General features: G+C 42.3%; 1 protein-coding gene across 1 annotated transcript in view; it reads right to left on the reverse strand.

Moving 5' to 3' along the window:
* The window catches only part of LOC306861905 (forkhead box protein P2-like), a 98,768-nt gene that overhangs the window by 15,396 nt on the left and 65,413 nt on the right, over window positions 1–17,959 (reverse strand). Inside the window, exons 6-11 of the mRNA XM_079404387.1 lie at window positions 12,595–12,732; window positions 10,616–10,705; window positions 8,143–8,317; window positions 7,205–7,418; window positions 5,600–5,704; window positions 950–1,037 (exon numbers count right to left, since the gene is read on the reverse strand). Of these exons, the coding sequence (XP_079260513.1) occupies window positions 950–1,037; window positions 5,600–5,704; window positions 7,205–7,418; window positions 8,143–8,317; window positions 10,616–10,705; window positions 12,595–12,732 (810 nt within the window). The remainder of the gene's footprint in view (window positions 1–949; window positions 1,038–5,599; window positions 5,705–7,204; window positions 7,419–8,142; window positions 8,318–10,615; window positions 10,706–12,594; window positions 12,733–17,959) is intronic.

Raw genomic sequence — 17,959 nt, forward strand, 5'->3', positions numbered from 1 at the left:
TTTAGAGGTTCCTTCAGGTGCAAAGTGTATTTAATTAACACAGTCCAGCCCAGATGCGCGCATATTAATTGGACGGGATAGAAAATAAGCACAAACCATGATTCAATTATAAAGGCCTGTGATGGCTTTCACCTTTGTTGGGATGGATTTGCTCAAGGTGTCCCTTGTGCATTTTTTCACTTTATGCACTTTAAGTTTTTTATGGCAACAAGCTAATTAACAAAATGTTTGGTGTTATGCTGCAAAAAAGCAGTTAAAGTTGAACAAGTGTGTGTTAAAGACAACATGAAATCAAAATCAAGCAAAACATGCTGGTACTGAACACCCACTTTTCACAATTCCATCAAAGCCTGATGTATAAAATCCAATCTTGTTCTAAATTAAGGACTAATATATAAATAACGATTGTTTTCAAACACGTTTCCCGAACACTTCGACTGTCTGCCACTGGATAAGCAGTAAGCAGACAGTCCTACTCGCAACCTACCATTGCTTCCATTAATTCATTTATCAGATGTTTTTATCCAAATGACATATACAATGTAAAGTTTGAAGTATAAGTTAGTACACAAACTAGGTAAAGCTAAGTTGAGTCAGGTTGGTTTAATGTTTCGATAATGCAACAATATTTAAAATTTGTAGAGAAATCAGCCTATAAATCAAACAAGCATTGTGAATGCCATTTCATGTTGTCTTTAAAGTAAGTTCACCCAAAAAAGAGAATTCTGTCATTTACTCACCTTCATATTATTCTAAACCTGTATGAAACAAAGTAACACCAAAACACTAATATATATTTTTTAAAACACATGCTTTTGTGTTCCACAGAAGAACATCAGTCATACAGGTTTGAACAACATGAGGGTGTGTAAATGATGCCAGACATGTCATTTTTAGGTGAACTGTTTCTTTAAATGCGTATATGCTTATATTCATGTGTCTACTGTACCTGTATCTCTAGCTGTTGTACCACCTGCATCTGTACTCGGCACTGGGCTGTACTCCTGTCGTCCAGAGCATGTTCATTGTTAAGGTGCCTGTAGGCGAACAGGAGAAACGGATGAGAAACCAACCCCTCATACACATATACACAGGCTGAACTAATAATAGACGGTTGCTGTTGATCAACTACCACTGTTGTTGATGAATATGATTTCTGAATTACAGGACGTCCATCCCATTAGCTTTTAACAAACCGCCGCCGTCTAACAAGTGTGCTCGCTGAAAGCCGGTGTTTAACATCACAATAGCTCGACTGTCATGCGAATGAGAGGCAGCGCTCAGAACACAACGGCGTATGAGGGATGTTGGCGTACAAAAGGCCTCGCGCAGAGGTTTTGTCTTCTACATTTATCAAGAAATAAATACAATAAATGCAATTTAACTCGAGTAACGTTTAAAAAGCGCCTCCTACGAAGAGTGCATTATTCCGCCGACATATTAAATGTATCTACTCATCCTTTCATTAGAATATTACGCAGAAAAAAGCCCCACTTTAGACTGCAGGAGCAGTCAATGGCGGTTTTCCTTGATTGGATTTTGTCTGCAGGACACAAAAGAAGCCCGCCATTAAAATAGACCTTTATTCCCGGCGAACGCACAGAGGCGAAAAGGTTTTTAAAAGTGTTGTGATGTTCGGTAATGAGCCTCTATCTAAATTATCATTGGTGACAAACCCACAAAGCGCTCTTTTAGAAGACATGCTTGTGAAATGCCAATGCTGCCACTCTCTTTCCTGTAATTATAGGTTAGCTTGCAGACCCTTCAATGATCATTTACAGTACAACCTCCAGTGCATTAGTGTGAGCTTAAATTGCACGCACACACTCGCATGCAAACACACACACACCGAGCTAGTTTTAACACTACTAAGCATTTTTCCCATTCATTCTCTATTCATAGCGTCAGCTATTGTTTATGTGCAAAACGCAAAATAACAACGTATTCATAATCCTCCTCAAACACGCCAATCAAAGCAGAGGACATTTGAGAACACAATGACCGCCGCTACCTTTCAATTACGCCCGTGCCCATTTAAAATTATTTCATTCCATCACGCCCGCTTTTGCTATTGTAACCGTTTCAGGTCTAATGCTCAGATATTCTCCATTATAAATCAAGAGTGAGATAGCATTGAACAGAAAAAAATAAATAAAAATGCCTAGGATGACTGGGGAGTCGGTGCCTTTCTCCGGCCCATGCCTAATTGCTGTTTCAGAATGCGCATGCAAAGGGGCATTTCATTAATCATGTAATCAGGTCCCTCGCAGGGAACTAATGCTGCAAATACCCTTTTCATTTCAATGCTCATAATGCTATCTTACGCACTTGATGTATGGTGGATGTCATAAATTACAGCTGCTTCAAAAGCCACGACTGGCTAGTTCCGCCGTCCCGACAGGTAGCTCGCTAAATAACACATCTTATCTCGCACGCCCCGTTTCTCATTAGCGGCCATCTAGATCTTAATCTTGTTTCCTTGTTTCTTTTAGGAACGTGAGTTCTTTTTTTTCTAATGGAAGCACGTTTCCTTCTCCAAGAATAAATAAAATAAATGAAATTGTCAGAAAGTGTAAAATACTAGGTTCTTTATGCAGTTTAAGGGCCACAATTATCAAAAAGTCATAATTTTGAGATATATAAGCACAGATATGAGAATGTCACAAGTCTGAGACATGAAGTCGCAACTGAGATACAAAGTCGTAGTTGTGAAACACTAAGTCACAACTGAAAGATATGTCACAATTATGTGGAAAAATAAAGAATTTCTAAAATAGTCCCAACTGTTAGATACAAAGTCAAAAATTTTGAGAAAAAAATAAGAAAATGGGAAAATATAGTCACATTAGCAAGATACAGTCACAAATTAAAAGAAAAAAATAATTGTGTTACAATAAGAAATAAATTGTTAAACTCACAATTGTGACATATAAAGTACCAATAGTAAGATATAAAGTAAAAAAATGTAAGCTATAAAGTCACAATTGTGAGATACTAAGTAGCAATTCTGAGAAATGAAATCGCAATTACCTTTTTTAATAGCCAGCAGAATAAAATACAGCACAACAGTCTTAAGCGAGTGCTAACGTTAGCGAGAGCTAGTTAGTGCTGGTGATAACATACAGATTACTGCATGGCTATGAAATATTCAGGCAGTAGGTGTTTGACTATGCATTGATAAAAGCAGGGGGCTAGAGGGGGGTTAGATGCAGTCACCAATATCTCTTAATGAGCCTGTGGCGCTGGGTTTAGTTCAAACAGAGAGGTGAGAGGAGAATGAGACGGGGCCGCCCGCTCGCTCTGAGCAAACATCTCTGGAGCCGCCTGTAATTTATGGGTCACTTTATAGGCATATTGATTTTTGTTTTGAGATGGGGAATGAGGGCTCTGATGGTCTAAGAAACAGATGAACAGGTACGCAACGGACTGAGAAGTGCATCGAAAACCACAGACAGAATAAAATCATCTGAGTTAATAAAGCAGGAATTACTTAGGCCTTTCCAGCCAACATGGACCAATCAAATCATTTTGCTAATTCTCAAATGACTCTAAAGGACTCATGACCTTCAACTGGACATGGGCTTGATTAATGAAACCTGGGACTTCCTGTTGGCTTTCATTAGCGCCCAGTTTAAGACGTAGCACTCTAAGTGGCGGAAGCGTGGCAGGTCGCTTCACCAGTATTAAATGTTAAATAGGTGAAAAGAACGATTCATTTCCCCACATTAGAACAGGCAAGAGTTTGTTTACTGAGATACACAATCTCATATTGCGTCCACATGGGAAAGACGCTACAGCAAATGGCAAGCCTGCGTTGACAGCACGTCAATCTTTATTACAGGCCAGCTGGTATGTCTGTATTTTTCTCTCCCTACTCATCCTGATTCTTCTCAAACATGTGAGAGGAAATCAATAAGGGAACTAGGGCAGCAATCTGGAGCTTAAACAATAACAAAATCGCCTGCGTGGCAGAACAACATTAGAACGCTATGAATTCATTAGCCCCCTCTTTTAGCTGCACATAACCCCCAAATAAGTTGCCCCGAATTAGACCCACAAGAAGCGTGCTTTGTTGCATTAATACACACGTCTCGAGGTGTACCCGCATGCTTGCACGCACATTCACGCACGTCTATTTGAACTTCAGAGCTAATATAACGTGCCAGGCACCTCTTGGCTACCCCTCTCCAGGTGCACCGTGCATGAAAGAGCGCAGAGCTGCGCTTAAATGCTGATCTTGACAACTTTCTCAGCAACACAACAAAGATTACAAAACCGTGGCTGGTTTCTCCTCCGCAAGCTACAAGCCCGCGCAGGTTGGGTGAATCCCTCCGCCCCCTGCTTCCCCATCAAAGGTGCCATTTGAATCTGACACCTATTTTATGTAAACCATTTTAAGCGTGTGTACCTGGATGATACGCAGCAGTGACTGGCATCTCCGAACGACATTAAAAGCTTCTTTCTGACACCGACAATCGCTCCTCCAAGGCACGGCGCCACCCGCCATCTCGCTGGCTCAGATCACGCTGCCTTTTGTGGGAGCGTTTTCATGTACGAGTTACAGTACGGGCGTCTCTGACTCTGGGTGTCTCGCCCCCATTTCTACGAAGATTTGGAGGATGATTGCTGTAATGGCATTCTATTGCACAGGCTGTCAGACAACGAGCTTTTTTATTTAGTTCTCTTCAACCATTGATTTGCATACAAGCTGAATTTGGTGGGAAATGATCACATGATCTCTGATGCATGCTGTGCCACAATAAACAAATGTCAATGGGGCAGACGAGGATAATTAACCCTGTACTTTGAGGTACATGCAGTCTTTTGGTTGACAGTCATGACCAACTAGTTAAATGGTAACTTCTTGATTTGTTTGAAGTGGACTCTTTAGACTGTGTCTAGCTGGTTCATAAAAGAATAGAACGACGTTGCCACTCTCGAAAGCAGTTTACAAGAATTGACGTGGACATTTACACCCACCAAATGCACCAGATTATTATTTCACAGTTAATTAGGGATCTAATCAGAATATTCAAATGAACCCTTTTCTCTATTCTTTGATGGTGAGGATCTTTCCTCAGAGTGGCAACATGATAACCTGCAATCTCCAGCACTGCAAACACCTTCTCCTTTGATGTCCCCCCACCCACGTCCTGGCAACAAAGCCGACCAATTACAAATGAGCTAATTAACCAAATTGTTGATGGAGCATGAAGAGTTCATTTCACTCTGTTAGCTGCGCCATGACAACATGTGGGTTGCCATTAGCTTCTGCCGCTTAATGCCAGCCCATCATCCACTCATGTAGCCGTGGAAATGCACAGCCATTTCTGAGCGCCAGCCTATGATGGGCTGACAGGTGCCTTTGAGTAATCTGATTCACCATCCGGTTTGTGGATTTACAGCTAAATGCGTGAACTGAGGTATGAAAACTTTTTAAATTGAAAAAGTAACAACTAAGCATCTAATAAGCATAAAAAAAGAGACACAAAGGGAAAACTGTATTTTCCTTTACTGTAACGGGAAATTACTGCTTTAGGCCAACTGAATTTTTTTAAGTGCATATAAATGCACTTATGGTCTCTTGATGATCACTTACTTCAAAAACTGTCCGAAGTCATCACAAATACTTTCACATCCTGGCCACTTGCACACTCCATGACCATAGAGGGAGTGTGATGCTCCGGTCTCTTCATGCAGTGAACTGAAAGACAAATAATGAGCATTAAAACGTGGTCGTGGTACCTGTCAGGATACTATGACCAAAAGTTGGGTCAAACCAGCTCAATTCAGTGGACTTGATGCTCATAAAAGTTGAAAAAACACACATGCTATCCCTCGACATCACGCTACCTTGTGATTATTGATCCAGAGTATTACTGAGGAGACACGAGTGTGTTAAAAAACACACGGCCAGGCTAAGTAAATAGCCCGTCAACATTTTTTCCACAGACTTTCACCTTGTAAAGCCATTACGGACAACTTGTGTAAATAGCCGAAAACCTAAAGTCCCTGCGCTTTAATTTTCACCAGGAGATTCATTTGCAGTGGAACGGGTGTTTTTAAGGACACAACCTGTTGTGAAAAGACATTGTGGTAAGTTACGGCCGCCAGTTCTAATGGTGCTGAGGGGCTAATGTGCGAAAGTGAGGCTAAGCAGACCAGCATGGCGTGTGTTTGTGTGCGGCACACGCTCACAGACACAAACCTCACCGGCTGTTTTACCTTGCTGTTATCGATCCAGCACATCTTAGAAAGCAGCTGGCTTTGACAACACAACACACTCCATGATTACGAACGACCGTGGACCCGAGAGACTCCGGCAACACACGAGAAAAGTCTAACCTATTTCTGAAATTATTTCCCTGTCTCTCTCTGTTTTTTTCCTTTTTCTTCTCTGCCTCTAAAGATATCTCTCTCAAGAAAGGGCTTTCTGTGAAGATGCTACGTACTTGAAACCAATTACACAACACATCCACCCCCAGTGAAGTCAACGGCTGTTGCTATGTACTAACATATGGCCGCTACAGACTGAATAATACATGGAGAAATATGCGAATCTATGTCTTACAGCAGCCGCGGAGCATATGAAAGGGCTGTTGCGTGTATAAACGCTCAGAAAATGCCACACCGGCATAGTGTATTCTATTTACATGACAAGCCGCGCCAGCAAAGCAATTTCAAAAGAAAAGCGAGGTATTAAATACTTAATGTACAGTGAGGTGAGCTGTGTGTTCCTGCCACTGAAAGTTGCACCTCCATGCGTTTGATATACCGGAAGGTGCTGCATTCAATAGCACGCCGTCTCGTGGGAGGTTTTGTCTCATTTCAACTGTTATCCAGACATTAATAAACTATTGATGAGCAAACAAACAAAAACACACAACCCCCTCCCTGCAGGAATGAGCATTTTCCTTTTGCAAATGGGAACAAACACATCAATTGTTCTTTTCCTTTTTCGTGTCGCACATGAAAAGTAGTTTAAACGGCTGTTTGGTTTGTGTTTGTTAACATGCCTTTGTGTTCTTGTGCACACGAGACCCTTTATCGGGAGGTTTGTGATCTCGTATGTCTGAAAAGGGATTTGGAGTTTGTGTCGAGTGAAACCGAGAAGACGCTTTTATCCAAAGTGACTTTACATGGCTAATCCAGCTGGATCTCAAGGAGCCAATGGTGATCGGGCAAGCATGTGTCTGTAGAGTACCTCTCTCTCCGGTTGTTGAGGGCCGGGGACTGGCCGTTGGAGATGCCGTGATGGGTGATAGGCGGAGAAGCTTTGGGGTTGCTGGTGGAGGTAGTGGACGAGTTGTTGGTGGTGCTCAGGTCCAGGCCGCTATGTTTTAGCCCATTGTTCTCCATGGCGTGGCAATTGGTGACGTCTTTCCAAAGTTGCTGGAGTTCGGCGGGGCTCAGACCAGCTGCAAGAGAGTCACAAACAGGTTTACAGACACAATCATTCACAAAACTGTCATCATGAGCTCCCATCTGCCCTTTTCTAACAAAGTAGGTAAACCTGTTCTGCTCTGCTGCGAAACTTGAGCATCACACTTAAGCATCTGGAGGTAAACCGGCGTGAGATCGACCTGGACGCTCATCCCTCCCTTTGTTTCCGTGGTATCCGAAAGTGCAAAGCAACCAGGAACTCATCTGCACATGATTATGCATTCATAAACAAGCCTCTGTGTGCAGAATCGAATAACCATATAATCCCTTGGATGATGAAATGACTATTCCGCTTTGTGTCACCCCGGCTATACTCCAATTAAGAGCCATTTTCAAACTACTGTCATCCAGCGCCATTTCGATAAACACAGTAGCACCAGGTGTTTGTTCCAGGAAAAAAGCAAATGGCAACAGCTCGTCTTCCTCAGTGCTCTGAGCTCGCACTGCGAGTCCGTAAACAACAACAACAGGCAAGGAGGGGAGGGAGAGAGAGAGAGAGAGAGAGAGAGAGAGAGAGAGAGGGAGAGGGAGAGGGGGAGAGAGGAAAACAACAAGCACACAGACACAGGCAAGAGAGAAAGAGAACTAGGGAAAAAAACTGAAATGGCAAGGAAAATGCAGCAAGAAACAAAAAAGGTGAGTTTAAAAGAGGACATAGACACACGCGCACACTCTCAGATGATCACGTGAGGATGTTACCTGGCGGCAGAGTCTGTCCGGGAAGGGTGGGCTGTCCTGGGCCGGGGGGCAGAGAGAGGAGGCCCTGCCTCTGCATGTTGAGCAGGTGTTGCTGTTGCTGCAGTTGCTGCATTTGCAAGAGCTGCTGCTGAAAGACCAGCTGCTGTGCCGCCAACTGCTGCTGCTGCTGCTGTTGCTATAGTGAGAGAGAGAGAGTGAGTGAGCATATACACGCAAAGCACTAATCACACACATGGACGAGAAAGTGTGTTCAGTTTTACATGTGGCCCAAGTGAAACCTAGCCGCCTCGTTCTCTTTGCCTGTTTGCGTGGACTGAAAACTGTGTGTGAGATGTGGGTGGGAGGGTGTGTGGAGCCCCCTCCTTCCACCATTGATAGTTAATTGTCTTGCATTTCAAATGGTCCATTACAGCTTATGGGGCCACAGGGAGGGGGTGACAGAGGGAGGGAAGATGAGAGAGATTTACAGCACCCCCCCATCCCCTCCGAGCCCTGTTTACCGCCAGTCAAGCCTCTTGCATAAGCTGGCGAAGACAACAACAAAAACAACAACAACAGCTGCAGCAGCAGTGGCGGAAACCACAGAAAAAATGCAGAGCTTCAGTGATCAAAGCACAGCAACTGTGCTTGAAATCTATCCATAGATAAAAATAAATCTGTAAAATCAGGTAAACGTTGATGTTTACCTGCGAACAAAAAGGATTAGCAAAATCACAGTGAACAAAACACCCATATAAAACACTTTTTGTGTAAAACGTTACACATGACAAAAAACCTTTAAATGTAAAGCATTTAATTAAGTGAAATCAAACTGAAAATCATAGTATTTACAGTAAACATTTTCATACATTGGATCTCATTCATGAAACATCAGCTATGAAAATTTTGCGTAAACTGTCACATAATATGGACATAAATAAACTTGTAAAATAGATATACATTAACTTTACAAAGTAATACTGAACTAAGTGAAATTAAACAACAATTAGCTAGAACCAAACACTAAAGAGCAAACATTTGGGGCTCATTCATGAAACAACAGCAGATCAAATTTGTGTGTTAAATTGTTTGTAAAACCATTACTACATAAATCGTTGTAAATAGAGCTTACACTTTTACACAAAAATGTATTCTCATATTTCATAAATCAAGCCCAAGACAATTTTATGTTGGACTAGTTTGTAATGCCATTTTTATGTAAATTGTCATATATGCAAATTCATTCTGTTAGTAAATGAGGCTCAATGTTTGTATAATTTCATATGTGATGAAACGACAAGACACTGTTCTTTAGTCTTGGCTGTTCATAATTGTAAAGTGTTGTAGTAGTTGCATTTCCATGTCGTACAGACTCAATTTATTAGCTGTTTTTTAGGAGGTCTGGCTTAAAAATGACTGAAGTTTGCTTCTGTGGACAAAGTCTCCAGAGGTCCATTAGCAAACTGAGAGCTAGTTTCTGCTTAGACCCTGTTAGCTTGAGCTCTCTCTCTCTCCCATCCCATCCGCTTTCCCTTACCTCCTCCCCTGTCAGAATACATTACAACCTACTCAGTGACAAGAAAGCAAAGACCCCCATTACAGGAGGAAAGTGAAACTTCCAATTTTTGCTTGGAATTACACTAGCGGTAGGACTGAGCAGACTCCAGAAGAAGACCTTCAGTCAAGAACGGTGAGGAAGACCTCACTCCTTTAGTTTAGGGATGAGAGAGCAAGAGAAAGAGAGGCAAAACTTGTCATGCGCTCACTGGAAAACAGACTGCATAATGGAGTGAGCCGTGTGGATTTGCCCCGCCGTCTCGTGAGAAATAAGGGAGCAATTTCTATTCCATATTTGATGGCGGGGGCCTGAAAAAAATCTATTCGCAAATCCAAACAGAAACAAAGCCTTCGGGAGGTCAGTCCTGCTTTATGTAGGCCCTGCATAATGGCTTGCTTGAAGAGAGACAATGGTAGAAGGTGCTAGTTGAAGAGACTTCTGGCGGCGGGGGATGTTTCCCGTCCACGATACATAGCTGATCAATTTAACTGCTTCCGCAAGTTTTGTTTGGATTGCGCCCCCCTCCCCCCACGTGTCAGCAACCCTCAGTCTCCTTCTGTCTTGTCTGTTAGACGGATCCACGGTCTGACTGTCAGTTTGATTTATGAGCTCGCTGCGGTCGAACTTTTCTGCTCGTTGGCCCAAACCTGCCGCGGTGGTTCATTAGCGAACGGACCCTGCGCGGTATGCTAAAGTGGGCATTTTAGCGTCAGCGTAACTCTGAATTGCTGCCATGTACGGAGTTGAGACACCTGACAACGTTGTCTGCCTAATATTAGCTCTCTGCATCGTTTGGTAGCATTCAGAAGAAGTTTCCTCTGTGGTAAAAGAGCGTAATGACAGCACAGACTGATTTACAAGTCGCTTGTGGTTGGTGAACGCAAGGAAAACCATCACTTTGCCTTTTACATGTGTGTATTGGTGTGTTTATCGTACCTCTTTCGCTTGTTTTCCTGGGTGCTGTTGCTGCAAAAGCTGTAGATGAAGTTGTTCCTGTTGTTTCTTATAAAACTCTTGCAGGTGTTGCTGTGGAAAGATATGGACATTCTCTATTACAATGTGTGGAGAGAAACAAACCATACGAAAGTGTAAACGCTTAGAACAAATGTGCTAACCGCTAGGCTAATTTATAACAAAAAAACAATGATTGTTTAGGTTTAAAATATTTCATAGTACTTTGTGCTTGTTTCCCATTAAGTTTGTTATTAGAGCGTTTGCACTAACCACTAGGAGCAGATGCAGTTAATGTAAAAACTCTAAGAGCAAATGTGCTAAATGCTAGGCTAAAGCTGTGACAAAATAACCAGCTGATGTATATGGCTTGATAATGTATCTAAATATCAATGTATTTCTCATGTTCTAAAGTTAAAGTGCTCGCACTAACTGCTTGGAGCAAATACAGCTTCTAGAGCAAATGTGCAAACCGCTATGCTACATCTGTGACAAAACAAAGCAGCTGTTGTATATGGCTTGAAAATTTATATTTTACTTATTTCCCTTTCCCCACATAAGTGTGGCCGTACCTCAAATCAGAGCTACAACAGAACAAACAGATTCGCAGCCGACTCCGGGCTCCTCAGGCCGCACGACATGCCTGGATGTGCTTCTGCATGTCACATCATAAATAAAATCTCTCTCCGGTCGAGACAAAGAGACCAGCACTTCCCCTCATCATGCGTCTCCATATGGACTTTTATGCAGCTGCACATTACCGCTAGAGGAACAATTAATCTTATTGCCTATATATTTTTTCCTCTCTGATGCCTTGACAGGCAGTGAAATTCTGAAATGAATGTGACGCACTCAAAGGAGAGGATTCATCATTGTGAATTAATGCATTTAGCACACTTCTCCTCTTCTTCTTAGAGTGCTGTCCTCAGGAGCTCATCGTCGGAATACAGGAGCCAAGCTCTCCCGTCTCGTTCAGCGGGAGACGTCTTCAGCGGGAGACGTCTTCAGCACAAGACGCTCGTCACCGTTTATACAGACCTAATTACAATCAAGGCTAACTGAGTTAATGGAGATGTTTTTAATGAAGAGCTCACTTGGAGAGTTTGAAAAATCACTTTTGAAGATATAATCTACTCTTGTCAGAGACGTGGTCTAGTTGTTAACTCACATGCTTCGATATGATGTGGTGGCTCATGCGGACAATCAAAGTCTGAGCTGTTTTTCCTAATCATTTCATGTCCTTACAGTACTACGCCTGCTGAAAAATCAGCTTAAACCTGGTTTGCTGGTCTTAGCTGGTTAAAAATAGTCTCCCAGCCTGGGCAAGCTGGGTTTTAGCTGGTCTCCCAGCCTGCCCAACAGCACATTAACTGCCTGGTAAGGAAAGGAGACCAGCTGAGACCAGCTAAGAGCAGAAAACAGTTCAGGCTGGTTTACAGTCACAAAAGACCAAAAAACAAACATAGCATCTACAAATGTCATATCTACTATAGCTACTTTAGCTAACATGTTGATAGTTTAATTAACTTTAACAAACTTGCTCAATCTTCAAACTGCTGCTTTATTATGATAAAAAGGAAAACCTTTAGAAGGAGTGAAGAATGTAGGAGAGCACGCTAATTTACGCTAAAGTTCGTTTTATCTGCCTTTGCTGCAACAATAACAACGCAATGCATCTTGCAATGAGGATACATTAATGAACCAAACAACACATGAAAGCAAGCAAGCTTGTGTTTTTCAAAGTGTTCAAGTTCACGTACAGCTAACTTTGTTTGACTTTCTTGTTTCTGTGCTCCATTTGTCCCCAAAAGACGTCCCCACTGAAAACAACTAATTACACGCCTGTCCGTATTTGTTTCTCTGATCTAAGTATGTCAAGGACAGATGAGAGGATCTGTATGCTACCATTTCAAAACTTGACTGCATATGGGACAGTGAGTAAGAGGGTGTTTATGTGTGTTCACCTGCTGAAGCATGACTGCTTGCTGTTGTTGTAGGAGGGCTTGGAGCTGTTGGGGGGAAAGGACCTGCTGTTGAAGGATCTGCTGCATCTGTTGGGGTGTGATCACCTGTGGACTCATCATTGCCACAGATACTGGCACCTAAGAAAGATGGAGACGGAGAGAACGACACATTAGCCATGTCTCGTGAAAACTCTTCAACTGTAAAGTCATGCGCTTCTCGAACTCTCTGGAAATGGTGCGAGTGCAGTATATGTAGTCATTTGGCAGTGCATGTGTACTTTCTTACTCTATATATTTTCTGTCAGCTACTCCCAATGGGAAAAGTACTGCGCTTTAAATAGAGGAGGACCTTAATTAGCTGAACCCTTCAACTCCCTCAGGCGATTTCTAGTGCTACAACACACAAGGCAGGCAGGAAGACGCACATCTCCAGAGCCGACTGTGGGTCGTAAGCGGACACATGGCCTGTTGAGGAGCAGCTAAGCTAAGTAGCATGGATTCAGGCTGCTGAGGGTTTGAAGCTTTGAAAAGTCTGTGAGAAACTCCTGATTGAAGCTGAGCTGCTGTGAAGCATTCTGTTTTACAGAGGTGAGGGGAATTACCAGTTGCCTCTCGCTGCGCATTGAAGTTTCCAAGTTGCACGCTTGGAAGAAAGCAGCCAGAGGCACAAGTCTTCCACGAGATGTCATTTTAAAAAATTTATGTCATTTTTTTAAATGATAAGAATCATTAAAAAACCAGCTGTCAAACTGTGCGAGGGAACTTTTTCGGCTAAAAAACAAAACAAAGAAAATATTTTCGCAGCCTAGCATTGAAATAAAGCAAGCGAGTTTTCTGGAAACACGCAACATTTACATTAATTTGGCTCGATTCTGCGCTCGTGTCTAAAACTGCACAATGAACAGAATAAAAATAATTGCCAGACAAATGCTTTTTGAGAAAGACAAACAGTTTTCCCCTCCTTTTTTTTCCTGGACGCTACACCTGTCTACAGCTGACTCTTCAGGGCATTCTTTGTACTTTATGAAGCATGCTGCATGTTGTATCGTCCAACAGAGCAGCTTCGACAGATGCTGTCTATCATCAAGACAGCCGAGCCTTTGGCATCATGACAGGTAAACATCTCTATTGTTGTGGTTTCTGAGCTTGAGAAAAAGACGTGAGGCTCCATTAGACGTCGCGAGGGGTCCGAGCAACTCCTCGCGCCGGCTAATCAAGACTGCTTGATTGCTTTCCGTATGTCTGAGCTCTCAGGGCCTTGACACGTCCTTGTTTTAGTCTCTTGGCTCGGCCCAGCTCAGGTTCCCCTCTTTGATTAGCAGAGACATTTGCATGGTCACTACACATTTTTCATTTTAGAAGTCATTATGCATTAGCGCTCCTGAGCGCCAAGCTTGACTAATCCTGATGAACTGAGTAGCGGAGCTGAAGGTCACACTCCATCCCCACTCATATTCATATTCAAACAAATCCAAGCACCATTCTTCATTAGACTGGCCCCAAAACTCAACGAGCACCACCACCACGGAGGGAAGCGCACACACAAAAACACTTCCTTCCTTTCTGTCTGTCTCTCTTTGGGGAGAAAAGGTGTGACGAGGGAGGAGGTATCGGAAGAAAAAAAACAAAAGGAACAAAGCAAAAAAGTCACAAATTAAAGAGCTGCATGTAATTATGCAAATGTATGCTTACACCTTCAATGTTATTAAACCGTAAGACACATTTGTGATGTGTAATTACCCCCAGGTTCAGCCAGGGTTCTGCGCCGGCCTAAATGACAATATAAAGACCAAAGCATGAAAATACAAGAGGAGATGTTCTCATTACGCCCATTATTTGTATATTTAAATGAGCTACGGACTGAATAACGAACGATCAACTCGCCTGCACTCGGTGAGTATAATAAACATGTAAATTTCAGAACAATTCGCTAAGTTTATTTATCGACCATAGTTGACTGTGTGTTGTATTTTCGCCTTGAACTTGCCAAAGACAGACTCAAAATGAGGCGACGAGAAATAAAATTAAATCAGGATATGCCCCTCAGCCTCTCATTAGCTTTTTAGCAGATCGACGGATCATACACATCTTCATTTCATCGCTTTTCCAAACAAAAAAGACGAGACAAAGTTGAAGTTTCGGCCCACTCACTTCCGAGTCGCGCTCAATGCTAATTCCAGCATTTAACGGCGGCATTTTCTGCATGATATATCAGAGATTGAAAGATGAAAGCAGATAAGTAATTGCTCTCCTGGTTCTTATTCTTCACTGACAACCCATAAATTTAATTTTACACACACGTTCATTTACATTTTCGAGTATATGACATGATAATTGGCGGAATATAACACCTCCATTCCGCGGGATACTGCGGGGGGCGATGATTGACAAGCTGGGTGAATTGAAAGGAACAGAGGCTGAATTGCTTCTCCCCGAAATGATTTCGCCAAGACGGGGCATAATTAATGAGCGTTTGCTGAAGGGTCGAGCCGTAAACAGTCACAGACAATGGGTCTTTTCCCCTCGCAGGATGCCAAATGAAGAATACGACTGTGAGAGGCAATGATGCAACCCAACGAGTGCTAGAAAACTTCTCAGATAATGGCATTCTTCATGAATCAAAGCATCAACTTCAATCGTCTGCACTCGAAGCACTTGTGCTGTGAGAAAATTTACTTACAGATCATCTACTGACATGTGTTTCTCACTCTCCTTTTAAACAACAAGCATATCCAAAAATGACAATCCATGAAGCTTTGATTTCTATTGGAAAACTATAGATACAAGCTGATCTCCATTGACCTGCTCTTTAGAGCCATGAGGCTAAGCACCTGAGAGAAAGCAGAAAAAATGGCTTTAAATTGGTCAGTGATGAGAAAACATCAGTGGCCCTCCTGAAGAACGAGCAAATCATTACAGGGCTCTCGCTATGCCAAAACGGGTCTCGACGGTCAACTCCACATCATAAGAACAAAAAATGCAAGACTTGAGCCTTCCTGCAGTACTTGAAAACACATCAAATGTCCCATTGGTGTATTTCCAGCAACAATGGCTGAGAGAGCCGTGTTAAATAACTATAATGAAAATAAATGCAAACTAGCTAAAATATGTTGTAAGAAGTGATTTGATTTCTTTTGATGAAAGAAGTTTCTGGATCAGATGATTCAGGCTGATCATGGGGTCCCTCATGGGGCCACTTTAAAGAACCACTTGCCAGAGATACTTATGTTCCCCAATTTCTCTCGTTCTCAAGGAATGGGGCTTTTCTTGGACTCTGGAAAAGATCCTGACCTTTCCACTTTGGTAAAGCTAGGGTTGCTAATTCAGTCATTAATTAATGGCTTCACAGTCAAGGGTTTATTGATGGAGTTGCTTTACTTGGGGACAACCAATACGCACACTCACTGATTTGTGAGCCATTTACAATATAAACATACTTGTGCTAATCTAAACCTGAAACACGCTAACATACATACACACATACTCACACAGTGATCACTTGGATTAAAAGATCAATGCGGATGCTCTCTGGATCGGAGTTAAGTAGATTACAGGAATGTTTTCCTAAATTGATTTATTTTACAGTTCAGCTAAACAGTATGGGAAGTGTAATGCACTTCAAATGATGATAGATTGGATGTGGCCTCTGTTTGAGCTAACAGGGATGCAACGGATCTTCCACACAGATTTAGATAACCACACTTTCATTTTTGTCAATGTAGGGAGGGATCAAATGCATACTACAGGAAGTTAAGCCTAATGGGCTTTCTAAAGGGAACTATGAGAGGAAGAGTAAATCTCGTACTACAAAACCGCTCAAAGAAAATCAACCAAATATGATCTTCAATAGTTTGTAAGATAAGAACGAAGTCTACATGAGTCTGAAAGTTGTCTTCCTTTGTTTTCCTCAAATATGTTTCTTACCATATCTGAAACGGATCATCGTGTGGCATTTACAGGGAAATCTGTCTCTCTCGCTCACTCCGCATCAGCCCCCTCCTCTTCCCTCTCTTGAAAGCTTTGTGATGTCGCAGGTAATAGGGAGTCTGTTGGATCGCTCTCCTCGTCAAGTGACACACAGTAAATTACACAAGCTTCAAGCAGCTCGCTGAATTATAGTTCATCACTTGGAACGACTTCCCACCACCGGGCTACACGTATCAGATCTGCCAGTTAGGATCCAATTAACACCCTGGCCAGAGTAATCAGACTGCATGTGTAAGGGCTGCTGGAACTGGTTTATTACTCCCATGCATCTTCTGTCAGAAGGTACAGTTGTTGCTTCTACATCAAAGAGGTGCCATGGCACTATTTTTTTCCCCCACTCCCACCGTTCCACTGGTTCTTGCCTAAGGGTTGTGCTTCAACTTCCTTTGCATTGCAATGTGAGCCCCTGCAAACCGAATCCCTTGCAATTTACAGACGCTGCCCACTAGTTCAGGTATCCGGGGTAAAGGAGGATGCTTTCCTGGTTACTAAAGATCACAATTTTTCCCTCCTCCTTCGTTTTGGAGTGACTGAACCTTGTTGGAATTTGAACTGAATTGGTCATACCTCACAGAAACTGAAATGGAATTTTTACTGGAATGCTCAAAAATGATAGGAAATCTAAACACAAACCTCTACCAATGAGGCCTATAAACTTTCAAACTTCAATGCTTTTTAAACTTTTATCAAAACTTTCCATCAAGACTTTTAATTTGTAATTCTGTTCCGTTTCCTGTGCCAGTTTTGTAGTCTCTTTGTAGTTCCTTTGTTCCCCTTGATTGTCTCCCCTGTTCTGTCTTGTCTTCTTGTTACCCTCATTAACCCAGCCTATATAAATATCCCTTGTTTTATTGTGGTTCCCTCCTTTCCTTCTTTTTATTTAAAGTCTTGCATTTAGATCCACATCTTACTTGCCATCCATTGCTTGCCACGTCACACTAGTTAAGTTACAGTGTTACTGACTTCTTTGAATGTCAATTTTTTTAACTCTCTCTTACATTCAAATTGCATTTCTGCATTCTGTTTTGCTACCTCAATTCAAATTCTTGTAATTTTGAATGGAGCACAACCCTACTGTTGGGTGAACGCTGTTAATAATCAATGTTAATATGAGGGCACGAGTCTCCTTTTATAAATTCCAGCGGCTTTGTGCACGGTTCCAGTTGGCGGTCTGAGTAGATGAATTTTAAGGAACATGGCGCAGGAGTCTGACGCTCAGATGAGCGGCGCGTCGCTGACCTTTAAATTGGCGACACTCTGAGGATGGCTCACTGCTCAGGAAGTGATTGGGTTGAGCTATCTGCTACTTCTCTCTCGTCTTGGAATACGCGCGAGCAACGAGCCGCTCAGCCGTCCTTCCCAAACGCAGGAACGAGGA

This window comes from Barbus barbus (genome assembly GCF_936440315.1).
Source record: "Barbus barbus genome assembly, chromosome: 42".
In the NCBI taxonomy this organism is placed as follows: domain Eukaryota; kingdom Metazoa; phylum Chordata; class Actinopteri; order Cypriniformes; family Cyprinidae; genus Barbus; species Barbus barbus.